Source organism: Microplitis mediator, chromosome 4, assembly GCF_029852145.1.
Source record: "Microplitis mediator isolate UGA2020A chromosome 4, iyMicMedi2.1, whole genome shotgun sequence".
In the NCBI taxonomy this organism is placed as follows: Eukaryota; Metazoa; Arthropoda; class Insecta; order Hymenoptera; family Braconidae; genus Microplitis; species Microplitis mediator.
The window spans coordinates 12561933-12580321 of NC_079972.1; the positions used below are offsets into that span (position 1 = coordinate 12561933).

Here is an 18389-nt window from a genome sequence, read left to right on the forward strand (position 1 = left end):
AGATAGATTGCCAGCGAACTTGAATGCAGACATTTCCCCCAAGACGCCAGTATAAATTCTATATTTATCTAACTCGTCTATTTTGGCGCCACATTCAAAAAGTTGGCTTACACTTCGCGGAATAGAAGGTGGCACGTACTATTTTTGACAATCCATATATATATATATATTGAACTAACCTTATCCTTAACCTCGTCCCCATCATTACATCCGGACTAAGTACATTCACCCGCAATTACAATAAGTGAGATATTATTTTTAAAAAATAAACCGACCAACCAATTTTTTTGGAGAACGTAAACGTAAAGTCGCGGGTTCGAATCCGGACGCGGAATTTTTCAAAAATTTGTTGTAAAAAAATTTTTTTTTTTTACCACTATCGTACCTGGCATGCATGTAGATATTGATCTGCTGAATGTGAGGTACGATAGTGGTATAAAAAAATATCTAAATGTCTTATTACTGATAACTGATCAGTTTTCTACCGCCGTATCATCTTCGTAATGGCATGCAGTAGATGTATGATAAATCTACAGCTAGACAAAAGAGTTCCTGGTGTGTAGTGTTAAGTTCAAGCTGATGAGACATGGAATATCGATTCGTTACTGTCTTTCAAAGTGCATTATCTTACATTGAATTGTACAATAAAACTGTACTTGTATGTAAGTATATATATATATATATGTATTTATATCATACACAAATGTATGATCTAAGTAGAGAAATGAATACTCTAGTATAATATAAACTAGAACTAATAATAATGCATCTCGATTTTCATATATTATATATGTAGTAATAAGCAATAATTCTCTTCGGGGAATTTAGATAAATTTATTCTTAATATTTAATTATTATCTTTTTAGGCCTTGAATTTATATTAATGTGATAAACATATTTTTAAGTACTACTTAACTGTACTCGGGAAGTAATAAAGATAAAGTAAAAAAAAATCTGGTTTTTCGTACACAGAATAAAAAAGATTTGCCTCAATAAATTTTTTTTTTTAATTTTCGTAATGCGAAAATTTCTAGGGACGAGTAAAATTTTTTGGGCCAAAAAATTCATTTTTTCTGGTATGTGATTGTAAATTTTTCAAAAATTGATTCAAAATTTTTTTTACTGCCATAAAAAATATAAATTATTTCAATACAATATTTATTAAGAAATTAAAACTGATTAGATGATCTCATATTAATAAAATGTCGCAAATATATATATACTTGATATATTTATATGTTTGAACAGGTGTATGAACCTGATGGTTAACCTCCTACGGCAAAAGGCTGCAGAGGAAAGAAATCAACCGGCATTATTATTATTATTATTATTATTATTATTATTATTATTATTATTATTATTATTATTATTATTTATTCAACATCCTACATATTTAGCGATAAGAGAAAATCATTTGAATTTAATAACTACGCACTTACTCATAATGTCAACAATTAATCATAAAATTAAATTGTAAACCCCTAATAAGTATGATCATATCTATATTCATAATTGAATAAATAAATATATGAAGTATTAATATTATTTTTTAAATAAAAATATATTATCGATTAATCATCTATATACATAAATTTAAAACATAAAAAAATAGAGATATTTAAATAATAAATGCATTCCTCGACAAAGTTTATTTTGTTGTATTTAAAAATTCTTTGGGCGAGTCGTCAGAGCTTCACTTGCAAAAATAATATTAACGTTTATACATATCCGTGCATTTTATTATTCGTATTCATTTTAATCTGCTGATACAGCGAAAGTTAAAACAAAGTACCAGTAAAAAAAAATATATATATATATACTAAAGCTGACGTTTCGCAATAAAATCCACAGTAAAAAGAAAAAGTACGTGCATATGTACAATAAACTTTGGAGTATGCATGAGTTCAATGACGACAGCCTTTGAAATTTTAGCAATTAATTAAACCAACAAATTAACAGAAATGAGTCATTTGATATTATTGAGAATTGTTATATTTTTTTTTAATTATTTGAAAATTGTAACCTGTAATTTTAGTATCATTTTTTTTTAATTTAATGTAATCATCTTGACTGCTCTGTTTTTGTGTCGTCACCCTAGTATATAGCAAACATATCAGTCATGCATGAGTCACTTTTAGAAAAGATCTATAACGAGTATGAAAACAGTTTTTTTTTCTTACTATCATACTATTTCAATCTGTACTAATATATCATTGTTTGTAAAATTTAAATATATGATTTATTAAAGGAAGAGATCGGACCGACAGACTTAGGATAGAATTCGCACGCGAAAGATCAGGGTTCGAATCTCGGTCAAGTCAAATAATTTTTGAATATTCAAATTTACATCAACACTAATATAAATTTCATAAATAATAATAGTAATAATTTGAAAAACTAATAAAAGTTTAAATTAAAATAAAATATAATAATTTTCTGATATCAGACAATAATCGAAAATTAGCGCTTTTAAAAAAAGATCTAGAACGAGTATGAAATCAATTTTTTTTTTTACTATCATACTATTTTAATCTGTACTAATATATTATTGTTTATAAAAATCAAATATATAATTATTTAAAAGGAGACATCGGACCGACTGACTCAAGACAGGATTCGCACGCGGAAGATCAGGGTTCGAATCTCGGTTGAGCCAAGTAAATATTTCTATGCAGCATAGTAATGGTTATACTACTCTATAGTTTGTATATGTAATCACATAAAAGAGTCATAACACAAACTATAGAGTAATGTAATCATTACCATGCTGCATAGGAATATTTACTTGACATTTCTCTCCGTGTATGATACTACTTCAATCTGTACTAATATATTATTGTTTATAAAATTTGAATATATAATTTATTAAAAGGAGAGATCGGACGGACTTAAGACAGGTTCCGCACGCGGAAGATCAGGGTTCGAATCTCGGTCAAGTCGTGATTTTTAAATATTCAAATTTACAGCGCAAACGCAAATTCCATAAATAATAATAATCATTTTGAAAGATTAAAAGTTTAATTTTAATAATTTAAATTCAAATGAAATATAACAATTTACTGATATCAGACAATAATCGATAATTGGCAAGCAAGTAATTTGTGAACTATAAACAAGATATTATATAGACGACCAATAGTCTGGTTATATTATTATATGTCTGTATTGGTAATCTATCCACGATATATATACATTTTAATAATAATAATAATAATAATAATAATAATAATAACGTAAAGCTCATTGCGGTTTTCTATCAAGAGACAAGAGATTAACCTCGTGGGTGGTCTTATCAAATCAACTCAACAATCAATTGCATATCTATTATTCAGTATTTTGATCCGTAATTTAAATGAAGACAAGTTAATTTAAATATTATAAATTTAAACTAATAAATATTTAATTTATTTATAATAGACACGATAAATTAAATCTTGAAGTATTTTGTTCTAAAAATAATAGAGTTATAGTTTTAAAGCGAAACGAGACGTGACGAAATGACGACATGACAAGTAGTTACCGGACACAGAGAGATGACATATGTGATGAAACAAGAAAATGTTTAAAAAATAAACAAATTAAACTATAATATATGATGCTGATACTTTAATACATATGTATAAATATATGTATGGATGTATTGAAACACAGCTGCATATTTTGTTATCTTATCGTATTGATATCAGCTTATCAAGCGGACAAACTTCTGTAACTGCTTTACCCGCTGAAAAGTCATATGGGTGTGGACTATGGAGATAATAGTAGCGAAAGTCTGAAGAAGGAAGCGTATACTTTGTCAGTAATTTACGATGCATGATAAATAAATTAAAAATAATATGAGATTGAAAACAAAGACCGTTGGCCTTTGATTAACTTGACAATATCAAAACAATTATAAGAACTTTGACATCAAATGATATTTCTATTATTTATTTTAATTAAATACTCATTTTTATAATTACCCGTTGAAAATAAGCTAATTTAATTACTTGGTATTTTTAATTCTTATCTTACGACTGTTGAGCTGAGATATTTTTTCAAAATATTATAAGAAATATATAGATATATATGGGGCATTCCACGCCAAATCGACCACTTTTGACCCCGACCTCCTTCGATTTGGCTGAAAACTTTTTTTCTTTTTCTACCCCATTAAAATTTTTTTACCCAACCCAAAAAAAGTTGTTTTTCAAAAATAAGGCTTTTATTTTATCAAATCGCTATAACTTCTCCAAAAATTGATTAATTGGGACGATTTTTTTTTCAAAATTTTTGTTTTTGAATGTACTTTTCAGAAAAAAATATAAAAAAAATTTAAGATGATACTCTATGAAATTTTCGGCTTTTTAGAGAAGTCGTTCGATTTGGCGTAGAATGCCTCATATATAAGTATCCAAAAAAATTTTGATATTTTGTTAATTAACTTGGCGGTAATTTGACTCAAATAATTTCATATTTACATTAATTAAATTTAAACATTTAACTCTGATTTATTTGTCCAAAAATTTTTTGAATTTAAAAAATATTCAAATGACGGACAAAAATCATTGGCTTTAAATTTCCAAAAGTTGGGAATTTGAATTTTTAAAATTTACTGAATTAAATTATAGTTTAGAAAAAAATTTACTGTAATATGCAAAACAAAAAGTTTATTTTTTTTGTGTGCAATAATTTTTATAAATAAATTTATGTGTGAATGTAGCAGACATCAGATAAATTTAAAATTATTAATAAGTAGAGTAAATAATTAATAAAATTAAATAAAAAAAAAAATGCGCGATTAAAAAAATTTGAAATTAATAAGTGCATTTTTTATAAATATTTTTATTTTAATTATTTATAATTTTAAATTTGTCTGATGTCTGCTACATACACATTCATGTAAATTTTCGAATTTCCTTGTACGCGTTTGTTGATGCTAATAAAAAATAATAATAAACGTAGACGTTTAATTATAATTGCACTTAAAAATTATTTATAACTCAATACTCGATGACGTGTAATTGTTTTACCGTTTTATTTGTTTGCTATATTATTTATAATAATATTTTTCCGCGCGTATATATTGCAGTAAAATAAAATTTCAGTATAGTTTCTACTCTAATCAATAAATATCAATTGATATCACTAAGACTTTAATTTTAATAAAAATAAATTTGTGTTAAGAAAAGTCCTAAAAATGTCGAAAAATTTATTAATTATTTTTGTGTCATTGGTAATGACTATAAATTAAGCAGAAGCTTCCAGATTTAAAAAACCGGTAATTTTATAAAAATTATGATACTTTGCATAAAAAAAATTGTAGATAAACTTCCAATTTAAAATATTTTATATGCGAGGATTAAAAGTTTGCTGCTTTAGTCACGGATTCAATTAATAATTTTCTCACTTTAATCCCCAAAAAATTGATAAACTTCCAACTGTTTGAACTTTCAAAATTTAATTACTTCAATGCAGCAGAAAATCTAAAAACTTTTAATCCGAAGCTCTATCAATTTTTGTCTGAATTTACAATTTTGAATTCCTGGATAAATTTTTAAAAAATGAGTCTCAGAAATGACTCGTCCGTCATATTTTCTTTGTTGTAATTATCGCTAATAATAAATATCTCAATTTTGTTCAACGTCTAGAATCCGTTTTTTTTAGCATTGAGATATCAGGAGTGAGTCAGAGCTGACGTAAAACCTGAAGTTATCAATGATAAAAATGTACTCAAGAATTAATAACAGTATTCAATATCAAAAGATAAAACTATTAATTACAATTAATTATTTAATTACAAAAACATTTATAATTTCTAAGCTGATTTTTTTTAAAAATCCTAATGCTCGGCAGTGGACACGAACATTCTGTGCATTGCACTTAACATCTTACATACATATAATTATACTTATATAAAACAGAACAACTTTAGCTTTTGAAACAACGTTCTCACGTGGTATCACATAGACAACAACTTGGATTACTACAATGTCGGTATCAAAGCTCTCCCGCGTTGTAGATGACAGCCGGCTGTCATTTTATCATCTCATTGAATAATTAAACCCTCAATATTCTTCCCGACTCCAATTCAATTACCATTTTTTTACTTTACTCCATTTTCAAATATTCCCGCGCTTTAGTCAAATAATAAATTTCTCAGGAATTACTCCATTTAAAATTCAAATTCAATTATACTAGTAACAGAATTTAAAATTACATCAAACGTTTGAAAAATAAAATATAATAAACCAGTACTCCTTATTCGGTAGAAGGAATGACGTAAGCCCTTTCATATCCACAGACCACCTAGTAAAATAATTCTCCACAAAATATATTTATCTCTCTAATTTAAAAAGAAAATAGTCTGGACATCAAGAATAAAAATCTAAAGCTACAGTATATATATATCTATATATATATATGAATAAAAATGAAGGACAAGGTCATGATACCGTCTGAGCAACGTCAGAGTAAATAAATTCGAATAAAAATATTAAAGAGTGGCCAGATTGTTGCTGGCATCAAATTAGCACATCATCCAGCTCACCCATAAAAATAAATAACGAAAATAAGATAATAAAAAGTATAAACTTACATATATTAGTCCGGAGTAGTACCGGTCCTTGAGATTGTGAAGTACCGAGGCCTCATTGAGACACGTCAATTCCGCCATATCCTCAACCTTGTCAAATTTAGGAGGATTCATCTTCTGGATGTCATCCTTGGCGACCTGTATCCGCTTGCCGGTTTCCGCGATTTCAACCTCGACCTCATCACCGCGCTCTCCTTTGATCCCCGCGGCGACGAAGCCCTGGGTCTCGTGGGGAACCCAGACCAATTTTTTCTGGGTCCATTCTGCTTGGGTTGCCGGGTCATTGAAATTATTCCTGTCAACTGATAGGTAACGCAGCTCCGGATCCGACCGGTCTACCCTCGAATCGCCATCCGCCATTTTTGTTTAGCGTACTCTACACACACACGTACACACACGGGTAACACAAAGTATACATCCACACACCAATACACACACAATATTCTGCTGCTGCTGCTGCTGTTACTGATGTGTAGAAGAGAGAGTACACCGCCTTTCTTGTCTTTGCAACAAAAAAAAAATTTAACTCACGCGCACGTATATCTTTTTCTTACACCCAACAATTCTAGTTTATATTTTTCGTGTAAAAATAAAAAAAAATCACCTCGTTTATCACGGGCTTGTATTCGCTGACGCCGAACTAAAAATCAAACCGTTTTTATTTAAATTTAAAAAATATTTGTTTAAGTTTTTAATTAATGGCAGATTTAAACTTACTTAGTTTAAGTATATTTATGTATTAAAGCCTGGCGGCTTAGATGTATGTGTATATATTTATTTATATATATATTATTTGAATTATAAAACCGCACATGTAAAAAACACAATGCCGTGAGTCTCTTTATCGTATAATTTTCTAGACTCGACTGACGACCGCTGCCGTAGAGTACTACTACTAACTCTAACTGGTGAGCCAGTCCAGTCGACGACTCTTTTTCTCAATACCGTTCCCGTTCCCCAATCGTCAACGCCGATTTCTCTACCCCCATGGCTATGGCATAGACGTACAAAGCGATAACTTCTCCCTCTTTACTTTACTTTATTTTTTATTAAACAAAGACACGATGCTGACACATATGAATACTCGACTACACGTAGTGCCTACTTGTGCACAGGCTTTCTTGTAACGTACAACGCACACTTTCTTTCACTCTCGATTCTACACTTTTTCGATACAACTGTCACGCTCGGCGGCTTTACGACCAGTGACACGGCGACGCTAATTTAAATTTTCAACGGTCTTACGTGGAAACGCGCCAAAAATTTATCATTATTTGTTTCATTTATTTAACTTAAAATAAATAATAAACTTATATGTACATATATATATGTGTGTGTATATATATATTATTGATAGTAATTAATGATTATTAAATGTCATAATTAGAAAAAAGGACAAATGAAATCGTTTACAATCAGCGAATTTAAAATGTCGGCTCGAGTCGGAATTTAATTGGATTTGAAATTTCGCGCGCTTTGTAATAAAATTTAAATTATTGAATTTTTATTTTTTTAATGGATTGTTGTTATTATTGTTGTTGATATTTTATATATGATATAAATTGAATTTAAATGATATATATTTAGCGGGTAATTTATATATTTTTGAATACAAAAATAAGTAGAGCCATAAATAAAAAAATAAACGTAACTCTCAATAATCCCAAGTTCGCAAAACCGGTTGGCCTACAATACAAGGTGATTTTAAAAAAATATATAAACATATGAGTCATACAGTTAGTTACATATTTGGTACTGTGTAAGATTACCATTTCTGATAAAATCGTTTCACATAATATTTAAAATTAATTATGTATAAATTATTGGACGATTAATTCATAAAATATCTCCTTAGACATTTTATTTATCAATTACTTAATTAAATTTTTTTTATCTCAAATACGAGCATTGATGTTTGAATAAATTTTTAAATAATTAAATAATAAATCATCTGCAAAAATAAATTGCAACAGATGGCGCCAGATTTGACGTTTAAAAAAATAAGAAAATTTATTGTTTAGTTTTTTTTATAACTTATTTGGATGTGATTCATTTTCACATGTGATGCAATTTAAATAAGCGTATGTAGGTTAATTCCACGCAAGGTAATTCACACATATATATTATATACATATATATTTTTTATCACATTACTTTATAAGTAAAAAATTTCGACAAAAAAATAAAGTTATTTTTAAATTTCACATCCGTACGACTGCAGTAAATTTCTCTTTACTTTTTATTTATAGACAATTAGGTAATTATATCATTTAAATAAGTAATTAATTAATTAATTTATGTATTAAGATTGTCCTTAATTATTTTTAAAACATTTGACAAACTTTTATCCAATTATAGGCTGAGTTTAATTGAACTCGTCGATGACTAAATTGAGAGATGAACGATTTGGATTTAATGCTATTTGAGTACTTACTTAAAAAAATATATGTCTATATACATATACATAAATAAAAAAAGTATGTCCATATATAAATAGGATTAAATACGAGTACTTTAAAGGCGGGAAATTATTAACTGTTAAGGTATGTTTTCATGAGCGATTAAATGTACAATTATGGTTGTCACAGTCTGATAAAACACTTTTTTTAAAAGAACTATCATTATTATTGATATAATCTGTCTCAATTGGATGATCTTTTATATAATTATCAATTATCTTAAATTCAATCATATCGTAATCATAATCTCTAACTGCGACTTAGAAACTTAGGAATCAGTAGTAAATTTTTGTGCGAATTTTTGTAATAAAAAAAAAAATCCAGACGTTTATTTTTTATTGTAATTTTTAGCGACGAAATTTAAATATTTTAAATTTAAATAGATTACTATTTTTTAAATATTTAATTGTAATTACAAGCGCACTTCTGTACTGTATTGTTCTGAACCAAAGTAAATTATATTCTATATATTTTTTTATTAAATTTTGTAATTTAAACTGGAAAATTTAATTATTTATTTTGTTTACAGTCAAATTAAAAATGTATTCAGTGGAAAATGGAAAAGAATCTGAGGAGGTAAAAATAAATTTATATTTTTATGTTAAAAGATATTTATTATATAATTTTTTTCAGGTACTTGTTGTTAACTTACGTAGTGATACATTTACTAAGCCCAGCAGAGAAATGAGACAAGCGATGTTTGATGCCGAGGTTGGGGATGATGTCTGTGAAGAAGATCCGACAGTTAAAAGTAAATTATATAAATTTGTTGTCTTGTTTATTTGTAAATTAATTATTAAATTTAAATAATTTAGAACTACAGGAATATGCTGCTGAATTGCTGGGAAAAGAAGCTGCGCTTTTTGTACCGAGTGGTTCAATGGGAAATTTAATCGCAAGTATGGTCAATAAAAAATAAATAAATTATTTATCGATAATAACTTCAATAACTTTAATAACTTTCTATCAGTCAATTACAGACCTATTGATTTATTTGAATATTTTCAGGCCAGATTTATTAAATTGCAATATATATAAATGTATGTAATTAGAATAACCCACTTTGATTATTCATGTCATTTGTAATAAAAAAAAAAATCCTCGTAGTCATAGCTCACGAAATTATGAATTCATACTGAAAATTGCGGACGTCTAATAATTTTTGAATTTTTGGAAAAACGATCAATTATAAAAAAAAAATATTTAAAAAATTGCACCTATAGCTTTTTTGATTTTCTACATGCGCATATTTTTAGTTAATTTTTTTATTGATTTGTTGAAAAGAGATCCAAAAATTTTTAATTGTCTTTCAACTTCAGGAGTGGCACCGAAGTTATCGAACGTCTAATTATTTTTGAATTTTTTTTTCAAACCATAGATTATAAAAAAAAATTGCACGTCTAGCTTTTTTAATTTTCTACATGTGCATTTTTTTAGTTTTTATTTTTTTTTTAATTGATTTATAGAAAATAAATCCAAAAATTTTTGATTGTCTTCTAACTTCAGGAATGCTACTGCAGTTATCGAACGTCTAATAATTTTTGAATTTTTGGAAAAACGATCAATCATAAAAAAATATTTAAAAAATTGCACCTATAGCTTTTTTAATTTTCTACATGTGCATTTTTTTAGTTTATTTTTTCTTGCAATTTATTTGTTGAAAAGAAAAATCCGATTGTTAATTGTCTGCTAATTTCAAAATCATACTTCAGGATCATATAAATTAATTTCTACTGGCCTGCTAACGATTCAAATGAATCAATAATCGCTCTGTAAATATCAAATAAAATAACGCAGTTTTATTTTAAAGTGATGGTTCATTGCGATCAACGTGGCTGCGAAATGTATTTAGGAGAAGACTCTCATATTCTCCAACACGAACAAGGAACAGCAGCACAAATAGCTGGCGTTACAATTTCACCAGTTCCTAATAATCCCGACGGGACATTTGATTTGAAAACAATAAAGCGGCGATTGCGTAATTCAAAAAACGTTCATCACCCGATATCAAGATTGATTGCAATCGAAAATACTTTAAATGGTAAAATCTTGCCGCTAAAGTGGATAAAAGAAGTCGTAGAATTTAGTAAAAAAAATAATTTAAAAGTTCACATGGACGGTGCTCGGTTGTGGAACGCCGCAATTGGAAGTAACACCAGCGTTAAAGACATCGTTGGAGGTTTAGACTCAGTGACATTTTGTTTGAGTAAAGGACTGGGTGCTCCAGTTGGTTCAGTATTGTGTGGCAGCAGTGAATTTATATTATCAGCACGTCGTTGTCGCAAAGCACTGGGTGGTGGCATGCGTCAAGTTGGCATTTTGGCGGCTGCTGGTTTGCTCGCACTGGATAGTCGCTCCAGATTGCACAAGGATCATGAGAAAGCGACTGCTATGATGAAGGCAATCAATGAAATGAACTCAAAAGTCATCAATGTTGACGCTGCAAGTGTGCAGACTAATATGGTGTTCGTTAATGTAAACTCATCTAATATTGATGCTGAAAAAGTTGTCCAAAGACTTGGAGCTGTGATTGATGATCATGATGATGACAAAGTTATTGTCAAAGCATGGGCTGAGTGGGAAGGCTGCTTGAGATTAGTTTTCCATCTTGATATTTCTGATGAAATGCTGGATGCTGCTATTAAAAAATTCAAGTACGTCATCGCGCAACTTGACTCTGCAGTAAATAATTAATAATTATAAATATTTATATCAGAAACTAAAGATTTTTATAATTACCACCAATAAATTAATTCACTTACAATTTAAAATTTGGATTTTTCCTGATAGCAAGATTTTCTGGTCAGAAAGTTGGTGTCAATTAGTTGCGATCAAGTTGATGACAACTTCCCGGAAATTTTTCGCCAATTTTCTGGGAAAATTTAAGGCAACTTTCCGTCAACTGATGGAATGACAAATTTGCCAGCAAGTTGGCGTCTAGTTGTTGTCAAGTTATGAAAATTAAAATTTTTACGTCCAGCAGACAAGTTGCAGCAGTAAGTTGTCGTTTGCTTGCCATCAAATTATTTATCCTGAAACTATTATTGAATATTAGGATACGTTATCAGCTCCCGATACTTACAGCAAATTTTTTTCTCCTGCTGGTTCTCAGTTGGCCTGAGAGAACGTTCTCGTCTGATTCATTTATTATTGTCAATTGTAAGCGTGTAAGGTTGACTGTGTCCTTAATTTCTACTGCAGTTTGTGATGTTGATGAATTTTAGTACTTAAGTGTTTTTGTAGAAAGTGACGTTTCTAATGTCATATGTTGACATTCCCAGAATATATGATTTAGGTTTAGGTTCTGTTCTAGTTGACAGTTGACCACATTGACACTCTGGGCTGCCCTTGACTCCTATCCTGGTGATGACAGGATGAGTAAAAAATAAATTAAATTCAAATTACGATCAGTAGATGGCGCCAGTTTTCAAAATAAACAGTCTGGTTTTATTTCAATCTACAAGACGCTCGTTTTGTTGACAGCTTCGCCCCCACTCGGTAGTCAACTGTCACAACTGACGTCTTGTACACAATTCCACTCGATATATAAACTCATACATTTTAATTAATTAATTAATAAATTTATATATTTAAACATTTAAAAACTTACAGAAAGTATAATTATTTAAACTGTCCCACTTAAAAAGTCGTCGACCATTTTGTTAGCAGTGCAGCCAACTTTAAAATTTTGAATTCAAGTACCAACTTATGACGTTTGTTTTCAAAAGGCATCGTATTGTTTACATTTTTTTTTTGGTAATTTAATAATTGTAATAAATAAGAAAATATGTTAAGTGATTATGAATTATTCGCACAATTATGTATCAAACGCGGAGTTTTTTCACCACCAGAAATTTCGGAAGCTATGAAAATAGCCAGGTAATTATTTTTTAGTGTTTATTTATAATTGAAAATAAATTTAATTGGTACTCAAGTTAGCTGACATCTAATAATTTTGTGGTTTTTTTAAAAATGATAAATTATAAAAAAAAAATATTTAAAAAAATTGCACTTGTAGTTTTTTTAATTTTCTACATGCGCATTTTTTTAGTTTTTTTTTATCATTGATTTGTTGAAAAAAAAATAAAAAATTTGAAAACTAAAAATACGCACAAGTTAAAAATTTCAAAAAACTAAAGGTCCTGTTTGTGGGAAAATGTTCCCTTTCTTTTATTTTTATTTTATATTTAAATTCTAAATTTACCTGTAAATTAAATTAAATTAGTAATTGGAATTTGATTAATTTATTGTAATGATAGGTAGGATGTGATAGGTATTGTTTAATAAAACTCGTGGTTTGGGTATATCAAAAATGAAGAATATATTTTGACCCAAAAAATTGAGGGAAAGCGCTACGGCATAAAACCCTTTGAAGAAGTACAATGAAAAAGATTGAGAATGTTAAGATAATGAGAATGAGGGTAACTCGTTGAACAATTGACACAAATGAAATATAGAGATGTGTGTGTGAATGTGTACTGTGATGATAGAGAGTCCCCTGCGGGACAGTTAAATAGTACTTGGTACTAATGCGTTGGTAAAGAGTCCACTGTGGGACAGTTAAATAGTACTTGGTACTAATGCGTTGGTAAAGAGTCCACTGTGGGACAGTTAAATAGTACTTGGTACTAATGCGTATGTAAAGAGTCCACTGCGGGACAGTTAAATAGTACTTGGTACTAATGCTAGCGAATGAATGGGTGAAAGCTTTCGGTGCGCTGAGGCGAGTCTACCGATTGATCAGATCGGCGATATAAACTATCAAATTGTAATGGGATATTCCAAAGACAATATGACGCTGAATTATTATTATTATTATTATTGTTATTTTGCAACAGAGGCGATTGGTTTAACTGCAGTTAATTGAAATCTCATCAATTGGATTGATGGATGCTGTTAGCACGTGGCTATTGCACGAATGAGGTTAGATATGATATCTATATGACAACGGCTAAATGCGTTGATAATAATTGAAGCGCGAACAAATCAAATTTTAGTTTTATGTGTATTATGATTATCACGTATGTATGATAATTATTAATGCTTAATTATTGCAAGGTAATTAAGATGTAAACGAACAGATCGGTGAATTGAATGAATTTAATGTAAGATAATAATTATTAAACATTCAATATTATTTGAATCGATTATTATTTGATATTAATACGAATATTAATATTAAATATCGAATTCAATCCTATCGAATAATTAATAGAACACGATTAAGTATTTGAGATTTAATGGGTGAGACCCACGCGCAACAAGTCCCGGCGTGTTTTTACTACGACGTAATAAAACACCCGGTCTTTATTTAATTCCCGAAATATTATTGAAACTCAACGAAATAATGAATAAAATTTATGAAACCGTATTAATTAATACTTATCTCGACACGATGGCACGAATTCGTAATTGATAATCAATTAATTAACAATTATTGTTAACTTTAATATTGGCTTGGCAATGTAGCGGATAGAATGTTCACAGCGAGTGTGTACAGTATGAAGACTTGTGGTCAACTGACGAAAAGACGCGGTAACGCCGGGTCGTCGTTTCGACGGAACGGAAAAATTCAGACACCCAAACGACAGAGATATACTGAAGGCGTGAGTGCAACGAAGATGCACCGAGAAACCGACGCTAGGTTTAGCGCGCGCGTTCGCGGTGCGATCCGAGTTGGCGACGAGATAGAGTTTAGCACCGCTAGATGGAGACTGATTTGAATATTTAAATTTTGAATATTATTACGATGACAATTCATTTTAGGACTTCCGTTCTCGACGGAACAGGTCCAATTTTCTGAAATATTTTTTTTTTAAATCATGGTTTTAAAAAAAATTATTAGACGTCAGCTAATTTCAGTATCATAATATCATGATACTGAAGTCGGCTGACGTCTAATAATTTTTGGATTTTTTTAAACACGATAAATTATAAAAAAAAAATTGCAATTGTAGTTTTTTAAATTTTCTACTTGTGCATATTTTTATTTATTTTTTATTTTTTAATTAAATTGTTGAAAAAAAAAATCCGAAAATTTTGAATTATCTGTTAATTTCAGATTTTCCTAAAGTTAGCAGACAATTAAAAATTTTAGGATTTTATTTTAAACGCTTGAATTTGAAGAAAAAAAGAAACTGAAAAAATGCATATGTAGAAAATTTTAAAAACTACAAGGGCAATTTTTCAAAAATTTTTTTTTTTTTAAATTTATCATTTTTGCAAAAATTCAAAAATCACTAGACGGACTTCAGTATCATGTTAATTTCATGATTCGGAAGTTGGCAGACAATTTATAATTTTTGAATTTTTTTTTCTACTATTTAATTACGAAAAAAAAAAAAACTAAAAAAATGCACATGTAGGAAATTAAAAAATCTATAAGTGCAATTTTTTAAAATATTTTTTTTTTATAATTCATCATTTTTTAAGAATTCGAAAATTAGTAGACGTCAGTCGAATTCAGTGTCACTCAATTTCAGGATCATGTGTCTTACGATACTGAAATTAGCCGACGTCTAATAATTTTTGAATTTTTTAAAAAACGATAAAATATGAAAAAAAAAATTGCACTTGTAGTCTTTTAAATTTTCTACACGTGCATATTTTAAGTTTTTTTTTTCTTCAAATTAAATTGTTAAAAAAAAAATCAAAAAATTTTTAATTGTCTGCTGACTGCAGAATCGTGTCTTCAACTTCAGTCTAATATTTAATGAATTTAAAAAAAAAAGTTCAACAGGTGAATTGCGGCTGCCATGTCAATCAATAGTAATACCAGTATGTGAAATAATAAGTCGCGTATTAATATCAAGTTCGACAATAAAATCAGTTGACTTGAGCGACTGCATGCTGATCACAAAAGGTCTGAGTAAAATACTCGAGTCACTTCGTGAGGGTACGAATGTCACAACATTAAACTTAAAAGGAAACAACATAAGTGGTCATATATCTAGTCAACTTGGTGATATATTTAAACACAACAATACTCTAAAACGTTTGTATTTGCAGTGGAATAACATTGGCTCTGATGTCGAGTCATTTTACAAATTCTGTCAAGGTCTCACGATAAATTACAATATCGAAGAACTAGATTTACGGTACAACCAAATTACTCATCACTGCGCAGACGCTTTGACAGATTTACTGAAAAAAAATAAAGCGATCAAAATTTTGAATCTCGAATGGAATACTCTGGGTCTTCATGCCGGAGAATCTCTGCTGGCTGCTGTAAAAAATAACAGCAGTATCACTAAATTAAATTTACGCGGGAATTGTGTACCTGATAGTATTGTCGATTCAATTGACAGCATCATGCTGAGGAATCAGAGGAAAAAGTCAATGACCGGAAGTATGTCTTTTAAAAATAAATTAGCTGATGATTGTCATGATAAAAATGATAATTGTCTTGTGGTTTTGTATGAGCGCAAGAAAGTTGACAGCGGAGTAGAAAATAAATTTATTTACGATGATGAATTTATTTCTGAGGAAATGAAATGTCAAGAATTTAATTTTGATGGTAAGAAAAATAATTTTACGCGAAGAAATTTGAATGATGATAAATTAGGAGTCAGTGATTCTGATGACGAGTCATTTAAAATTAATGACGATGATGGTAATGGAGAGAGAGAATTAAATAAAATAATGGAGTTGAATAAAATTTTACGAGAGCGCAGTGACACAATAAATGTACTGACGAAACAAATAAATAGCAAAGATGATGAACTAAAATGTTTCAATGATTTGGTTGATAAACTGAAGTGCGAAATTGATGAATGGAAGAAAAAGTATGAGGAAGTTGTTGAAAAAAAGAACGGAGAGATTGGGGAATTCAAAAAAGAGCGGGAAAAAATTGAAGAAGATTTAAATAAAAGGATTGAAGTTCTTGAGGAGAACTTGAGTAAATGTTTGGGAAGAAGTAAAGAGTGGGAGAGCAAGGCACGATATTATGAGAAAAATATTCACAAGAGTTCGATGGAGTTGATTGCGTTGAGAGAAAAGTGGATGAGCAAATCCAAAGAATATGAAGATTTTATTGAAATTAAGAGCACGGAGATGCATAAAATCAAGAGAGAGTTCAAGGAAAGGGAGAATAAGTATAAGATTGAGATAAATATTTTGAAGAACACGTTGAAGGACACGACCCAGGCATTGGAAGATTGTCAGGAGCAGTTGCAGAGGTCCAGGAATGAGTTGCGCGAAATGAACAGTAGTTTGATGGGTTTCAAAGCGAAAGTTGATGAGCTTGAAGGTATCGATTGTAAGTACAGTAAATTAGTGGAAGCGTGTCAGAGGATTAAGGACGAGAAGTTTGGGGTTGAAGACAAATTAAACGACGCGCAGAGGATTATTGTGAGTCTTAGGAAACATGTGGAAAGTTTGGAGAGTGAACTGGTCGAGCCCCAACGAAAATACGATTTGCTGAAGAGCGAATTGGATGATGAGAGAGAGAAATATATGAGACTGAAGCAGGAGCTGGAAGACGAGAGGACGAGGATCAAGGATCAGGATTTACAGCTGCAGAAAATGAGCCAACAGGTGACGGCGATGAGCAGTCAGATCAATGATGTGCAGAAAAAATACTCTGAGGATTTACGGGAAAGGGACAGAGATATCCAGCAGCTGAGGGAAATAGTTAAGAGCAAAGAAAAAGAATTTAATGACTTGAAGTAAGTTTTGTTTTTAAGATTTAAAATTTTATTTTGATTTACTAAAGTTTTCTTTTATTTTTAGAACTGAGGAAGCGCAGCGGGCTGGTCAATTACACGCGGCATTTAATAAGTACCTGAGTTCAATAGGATCCTAGTTAATAATTATTTTTTTACGTGCGTACTTTATATTTATATTTATTACCGTTTGTACAAAAAAAAAGTAAGTGAATAAACGTTATTTATACACTTTGCTTGCGTTAATTGTGATGATTGTTGAGTATAAAAGTAATTTAAAAAAAAAAGAAAAAAATGATGAGTAAAATTATTAGTGACGTGACAATTTCACGGAATCCGCGAGACTTAGACTGCATGACGCTGTCGTATTAAAATAAATATAGTAATTATTATAGAATGAGGAGAGACAAGACATCACGTAAATAATTATTTTAAAATTCTACTTAAGTGATTTTCATCGCTTTCCTCGTACAAATCATAGATCATGCGATATTTATTTATATATATATCTATGTATGTGTTTTGTATATATTTATATACTCGTTATACCGGAACTTGATGTATTTAAATCTGTATTGATTTGCTGATGAAAATAATCCACTGGTAATTCGATTTAATATCAAAGTAGTTTTTTATTTATTAATGACACAATTAATTAGCGTAATTACTATTTTTATTTACGTCTAATTAGAT

The 18389-nt window shown here is 29.4% G+C and overlaps 3 protein-coding genes across 7 annotated transcripts in view; 2 read left to right on the forward strand and 1 right to left on the reverse strand.

Annotated features, from left to right (window-relative positions):
• LOC130667048 (myosin heavy chain, non-muscle) overlaps positions 1-7715 on the reverse strand; it is a 32078-nt gene extending 24363 nt beyond the window's left edge. Inside the window, exons 1-2 of one of the 2 annotated variants that reach the window (XM_057468431.1) lie at positions 7292-7715; positions 6578-7214 (exon numbers count right to left, since the gene is read on the reverse strand). In XM_057468431.1, the coding sequence (XP_057324414.1) occupies positions 6578-6934 (357 nt within the window). In that variant the 5' untranslated portion in view covers positions 6935-7214; positions 7292-7715. Of the gene's footprint in view, positions 1-6577 lie in introns of both variants that reach the window. The other variant, XM_057468433.1, reaches the window with a different exon arrangement.
• Positions 7716-8575: 860 nt separating this feature from the next.
• LOC130666534 (uncharacterized) lies at positions 8576-11877 on the forward strand. 3 transcript variants are annotated; one of them, XM_057467643.1, is made up of 5 exons: positions 8576-8679; positions 9563-9609; positions 9667-9784; positions 9849-9932; positions 10844-11877. In XM_057467643.1, the coding sequence occupies exons 2-5, from the start codon at positions 9574-9576 to the stop codon at positions 11725-11727; spliced, it is 1122 nt and encodes a 373-aa protein (XP_057323626.1). In that variant the 5' UTR covers positions 8576-8679; positions 9563-9573; the 3' UTR covers positions 11728-11877. The 3 variants fall into 3 exon arrangements, with proteins under 3 accessions (XP_057323626.1, XP_057323625.1, XP_057323624.1); XM_057467642.1 differs by lacking the exon at positions 8576-8679 and adding an exon at positions 8969-9117; XM_057467641.1 differs by lacking the exon at positions 8576-8679 and adding an exon at positions 9226-9484.
• Positions 11878-12770: 893 nt separating this feature from the next.
• Positions 12771-17927, forward strand: LOC130666533 (leucine-rich repeat-containing protein 45-like). 2 transcript variants are annotated; one of them, XM_057467639.1, is made up of 3 exons: positions 12771-12912; positions 15765-17699; positions 17764-17927. In XM_057467639.1, exons 1-3 carry the CDS (start codon positions 12821-12823, stop codon positions 17834-17836), a joined length of 2100 nt encoding a protein of 699 aa, XP_057323622.1. In that variant the 5' UTR covers positions 12771-12820; the 3' UTR covers positions 17837-17927. The 2 variants fall into 2 exon arrangements, with proteins under 2 accessions (XP_057323622.1, XP_057323623.1); XM_057467640.1 differs by having other exon boundaries at positions 12797-12912; positions 15773-17699.
• Positions 17928-18389: the final 462 nt, after the last annotated feature.